Below are 6,052 nucleotides of genomic sequence, written 5' to 3' on the forward strand. Positions count from 1 at the left end.
AATGAGTCTATCTAAGCTGTTGAGCCGTGCCGTCTCACAACAACAAAAAAAAAAGAGCTGTAGAGCCGTGCCAAGAAGTTAAACGCAAATCACACGTCATTGTGATTTTGTAAAGTCAATTCCAGTTGCTTTTATCAGATCGGTCAACTTGGGTCTTTCCCCTCTTCAACTCCCTACTCTGTTACTACGGTGACTTTATAAATCTTAAGATAATATATCGGCTCAGTTTTTCGGAAGTGCTCATAAGGATAGGATGTGCGTGTGTGCGTTCATAGGGATGAGTGTATGCGCGTGTTTATGAGCGCTTGTGTCTGTACTGATGCTAAAAAAAAAACGCATGTCCTCCTTGCTCAGCCAAACCAAAATATAGCACTCCAGCTGGCTGGCCAATCCAACTATCCAGCCGATTTTACTCCTCTCGGCAAGCGTATATATCAGCCAACAGATTAAGCTAAGCGGGAAAGCAGGCCACGCGAGCGCACTCGTCTCGTCCTCCACCCACCTCGCCTTCGCCTTCGCGTCCGCCGCACGCAACAGCCCACCAGCCACCCCACCACCGCCACAGCAGAGCGCCCATGGAGACGGGGCGGCGGGCGAGCAGCAGCAAGCGCGCGGAGTCCGGCGCACCGCCCAAGGTGGTGGCCGTCCTCGCCGGCCTGCTCGAGCGCGCCGCCAAGCGCGGCGACGCTGCGGAGTGCGGCTCCGGCTCGGCGGCGTTCCGGGGCCCGACGGAGAAGAAGCCGGAGATCGGCGTGCGGCGGTACGCGGAGCGCATATACCGGTACGCCGGGTGCAGCCCCGCGTGCTTCGTCGTCGCCTACGCCTACCTCGACCGCCTCGCCGCGCCGCCGCAGGATGATGATGCCGGTGAGGCGGTGGCCGTGGACTCGTACAGCGTGCACCGCCTGCTCATCACCAGCGTCATGGTCGCCGCCAAGTTCATGGACGACATGTGAGTAGCGCCCGCCGTCTCCCGTCCTCCATTGCTTCGCCCCCACCCCCCCCCCCCCCCCCCCGGTTTGTACGCTGCTAGAGTACATTGTTCTCGAACCAACGACGTAGCGAGCGCGTACTCCGAGAGAAAGAGATTAACAACTCGCACGGCAGAGTTGACCGCCTGCCGATTAACCACGCACCCGCGTTATTGCTGGCGCTCGGATCGATTCATCTGCCAGTGCATTTTCTAGGCATCATCACCGACTGAGCGTAGCGTCCATGCCGGCCGACCGGACCGACCGAGCACCTGCGCACTTCATTTCTCAGCTTAGTAAAAATACAGTGATGAAGAAGCTTCTTGTTCAGATCGAACGAGTCCAATTTAGAAGCTGTTGACAGGACACATGAGCCATCTCGCCTGTGTGCTGTGGGCTGTCGGCGCGTAGAGCTGGCTGGCTGGAGCAGAGGGTGGTGTGTCGGCAGGGGCGCCCGGGTCAAAACGCGCGTCCGCCATGCGTCGGTGTCGCCGCCGAGCAGGGCCGACACGTGGGGCGGTCCCGGGATCTGACGTGGCGGCCTGCCTGCCTGCCTGCCTGCCTACCTGTGTGGTCCGACTCATCCGGCACAACCCCCGTTCCCCCGGTCGACGCGGATGGCACAGCCGCTGCCAGAGTGCGGTGCCGGTCGAGCTGGAAGCGGATAGCAGCCGCCGCCCTTTTTTTTGTCTCCCTCCAGATCAGATGAGATTAAAAAAAATGATTGTAAGAAGATGAGATTAAGTAAGTAGGAGTGACAGCCGTGGTGGCGCGGTCTCGATGATGATGCGTAGCTTTGCACCGTATTTCCGTTTGATTCCAACCAAACTCACGCATGCCCGCAGTGGGAGAGGGATATTTGTTTTGCTAGGGAAGCAATGAAGAAGAATAGTTCAGTTAGGGCTCACCTCCCCTGAAGAAAAAGTTAGGGCTCGCTTTATTTAGGCGATCATGAGGCGTTTCAACTAATAATTGTTTTTTAAAAAATGCAGCCAGCGCAGCGCAGTGCGTAAGTACATTCGTTGGTTACGTTGTTCCGGATGAAAAAAAAATGAAATAATGTATAGGACCACCCACCTCATTGGTAGGCAGGCAGGCGCATGGTCGATCGACGTTCGGTTGGGGCGTCCGTCCGTCCGGCCGGCCGGTCGCTACGGCGTTGCCCTCCCACATGAACTCGATCGCTCACCTAACTCAGAAATGCTACATCATCAGCGCAGCACCAAACACCACTAGCGAACGAGCTAGCTCGTCTCCCACAACTACTCCCTCCGTAAAATAATATAAGAGTGTTTAGATAACTAAAATAGTAATCTAAATGCTTTTATATTAGTTTACGAAGGGAGTACTTAACAAGTGCACTTAGCCGCTAATCATACGCATGTGCATAGTTCCATGTTACTATCACGCTAGATCGGCCTGTATAGTTGCCTGCATAATTGCACTAGTTAATTATACAATGTTTAGATTACAATCTATCTACTCCCACAATGCATCAACGTAAAAGAAAAGAGACTAATGATGTTTGCACGCGTGCGTGAATGCAGACACTACAACAACGCCTACTTCGCGCGGGTGGGCGGTGTGGAGCTGCGGGAGATGAACGGCCTCGAGCTGGAGTTCCTCTTCGCGCTGCGATTCCGCCTCAACGTCACGCCCGACGACTTCACATCCTACTGCGCCGCGCTCGAGGGCGAGATGATGACCACCACCACGCCGCCGGCGGTCATGGCCTCGGTCTCGGTCTCGCCGGAGGAGGAGGAAGAGGACACCGCGGCCGTCACGGCAGGGGGCGCCATCACAGCCTTCGCGGCGGCTGCTCGGGTATCGGTGGCCGAGATCACCCAATGACACGGAGACAACGTACGAGCGAGCCCGCCTCCGTGTGCAGAGGGCAAAATGGGCGATGCCTGCGTTGCGATTCTTTCAATTCTTTTTCAATTTTTTTTGTAACTTCTGGGTGAGGTGTACCACAGTTCGTTGCCAATTGAATGTGTATATTTCTATCTTTTTGAGCTATGGATAAATAACTTGCTTTCGGATGGCAGAAACATTTTTTTACCCTCTCAGCTGGCAAACGTTTCCCGGGAGGGGGTGGCATTCCCAACAATTTCGCCGGCAGTTTTAGTTGTGTGGGGATGACAACTTCTTCAAAACAACATGATAGTCTTTTTCTTCAGAATAAGGTAATTTTTCGTTTAAAGCTGTCAGATCTCAGGAAGTAACTAAAAACTGTCATGAAAAAGCGTTCGCCATGGATAAAAAGTGGCATACCTACAAGGCAATAAAAACTGATGGAAATTACAAGAATGTCGTTGGAGAAGCCAACATTGTTTTTTTTAAGTTCATTAGTTTTATTAAATTGAAAAACTATTACATCGTCCACCATCCACCTTACAATGGATGCCGGCGGCTCCTCAATGCACATCGAAGGTGAGACCGAGATCACATGCCTAACTAGTTCATCCAGATAAATTCCTGCAGCGCCTGATGCCATGAAGCCACCATTGTTCATCGTATCTGCTAGCTCCATGCAATCTGACTCCACCAGTAGAAAACGGAGCTTTAGCGCCGGTTTATAAGGGCCTTTAGTGCCGATTTCATAACCGGCACTAAAGGGTGGGCACTAAAGCCCCCCCCCCTTTAGTACCGGTTCGGCACGAACTGGCGCTAAAGTGTCACCACGTGGCGTGAGCTCGCGCCCTGGTATGGGGGTTACCAACCGGTACTAAAGGTTTTTTTGAATTTTTTTTTCGATTTTTAATTTTTGAATTATTTGATGATTTAGTCTCTAATCACCTCTCTTAACTGCTCAAGTGTGGATCACTCATTCCAAATCATCTAACTTCCCGAACCGGTCACCATCCCTCTCACTACTCAGCCCGAGCACGCTTAACTTTCGGGTTCTATTCTCCTTCGTTTCCGAGTCTGCACTTGTTGTTTTCCTGATAATAGTAAGATGTCAATCCTATTAACCCTCAGGAGTTTAGCTTGAGCATGAAGTCACACATTTCACCGTTTGAGTTTGAAACTATTATTCTAAAAAACAGTAATTATTTAGTAACGTAATATTTCTTGAATAAGTTTGACCATAGTTTGACCAGTTAGGAAGATTTGACCAAAATTCAAAAAATTGAAATAATTATTTAGTAACACCAATGTTATTGAATAATTATGTAGTAACATTAATACTTCTTGAATAAGTAGTTTGACCAGATTTAACCAAATTTTTAAACAAACTGAAATTTGACCATATCTTTTTTTCCTTTTGGAATTTGAGAATTCTAAAAAATTCCAAACAGGCCGTAGGCGGTCTCCATCGGATGCGGATTTTCGTGCTGAATTTTTTGAATATATTATACGTTTTTTTCCGACATCGTATGCAAAAGTTATAGCCGTTTTACATTTCCCATACACTTTTTGCAAAACATGTCCAATTTAAGTTTTCAAATTTTCCTAACTAGTAGATGTAGTAATATAACTACCTCTCGAAGGATTTTATTTTTTGAAGTTTTTATCATTTTCTTTTGATTTTTTCAGAACTGAAATGGCGAACACGGGGGGGGGGGTAGAGTTTGAAAATTGCCCTATAGTGCGGTTTGTTCACAAACCGGTACTATAGTCAGACCCCTTTAGTACCGGTTCATGCACGAACCGTTACTAAAGGTTAGAACTTTAGTACCAGGTTCTGTGCACGAACCGGTACTAAGGTGATCGTGGGGCCCCGGCCTGACGCCAGCCTGCCACCACCCCTTTAGTACCGGTTCGTGCCACGAACCGGTACTAAAGGTTCAACACGAACCGGCATTAATGCAAATCCGTTCGAACCGGCACTAATGGTACCATTAGTACCGGGCCAAAATCAAACCGGCACTAATGTGCTTCACGTTTGACCCTTTTTCTACTAGTGCTCGACCATCAAGTTGTTGATTCCAAGTTGGCCTTCGCGGCCGTCGCGGGAGGAGGCATCATCACGGCCTTCGCGGCGGCTGTCGGGTGGTAGGTGCGACATATGCCAAAGGGTGGCTTATCATTGTGGGAGCCAGTAAGACATCGCCGGTGCCTGGAAGCGGGATGAGGCGAAGACATGCACGCCGACGAATCTTACCCAGCTTCGGGGCTCTCCGTGGAGATAACACCCCTACTGCTGCTCTGCGGGATCTCCGCATGATCACTAGATGAACGAGTGGCTACAAGATGCTCCTTGAGCTGCTTGGCGAGAGGAAGAAGAAGGGTACGGCTTGCTCTCCTCTACTCTCTATGTGGTGTCTAAAACTAGCTCAGATCAACCCTTTGCGTGGGTGCCCCGGGGGGTTTATATAGGCCCACCCCCCGGGGGTACAATGGTAATCCGGCTGGGCGTGGGCCCCAGCCGTTGTGTCTACGCTCGCGGGCTTCTGCGCCGGCTGCTGGGTCCGCCGGCTCGTGCCGGCTCCTTGGTCGACAGGCAGGCCCCACTGTCAGGGCCTTGTCGGTGGCTGGTTACTGTTGCCTCAACCTGGTGACGAGGGCTTCGAGGTGGGCGTGGCGATAGTGCCGCCGCCGGCGGGCGATCGCTGTAGCCTCACTGTTGGAAATATGCCCTAGAGGCAATAATAAAAGCTTATTATTATATTTCCTTGTTCATGATAATTGTCTTTATTCATGCTATAATTGTGTTATCCGGAAATCGTAATACATGTGTGAATAACAGACACCAACATGTCCCTAGTAAGCCTCTAGTTGACTAGCTCGTTGATCAACAGATAGTCATGGTTTCCTGACTATGGACATTGGATGTCATTGATAACGAGATCACATCATTAGGAGAATGATGTGATGGACAAGACCCAATCCTAAACATAGCACAAGATCGTATAGTTCGTTTGCTAGAGTTTTCCAATGTCAAGTATCTTTTCCTTAGACCATGAGATCGTGTAACTCCCGGATACGTAGGAGTGCTTTGGGTATACCAAACGTCACAACGTAACTGGGTGACTATAAAGGTAGACTACGGGTATCTCCGAAAGTGTCTGTTGGGTTGACATGGATCAAGACTGGGATTTGTCACTCCGTATGACGGAGAGGTATCACTGGGCCCA

At 50.2% G+C, this 6,052-nt stretch overlaps 1 protein-coding gene across 1 annotated transcript; it reads left to right on the forward strand.

Annotated features, from left to right (window-relative positions):
- The first annotated feature begins 435 nt into the window (after positions 1 to 435).
- On the forward strand, positions 436 to 3,024 carry LOC125517165 (cyclin-P4-1-like). Its single transcript, XM_048682351.1, has 2 exons — positions 436 to 952; positions 2,519 to 3,024. Exons 1-2 carry the CDS (start codon positions 576 to 578, stop codon positions 2,820 to 2,822), a joined length of 681 nt encoding a protein of 226 aa, XP_048538308.1. The 5' UTR covers positions 436 to 575; the 3' UTR covers positions 2,823 to 3,024.
- Positions 3,025 to 6,052: the final 3,028 nt, after the last annotated feature.

Source organism: Triticum urartu, chromosome 6 (genome assembly GCF_003073215.2).
Source record: "Triticum urartu cultivar G1812 chromosome 6, Tu2.1, whole genome shotgun sequence".
Taxonomy (NCBI): domain Eukaryota; kingdom Viridiplantae; phylum Streptophyta; class Magnoliopsida; order Poales; family Poaceae; genus Triticum; species Triticum urartu.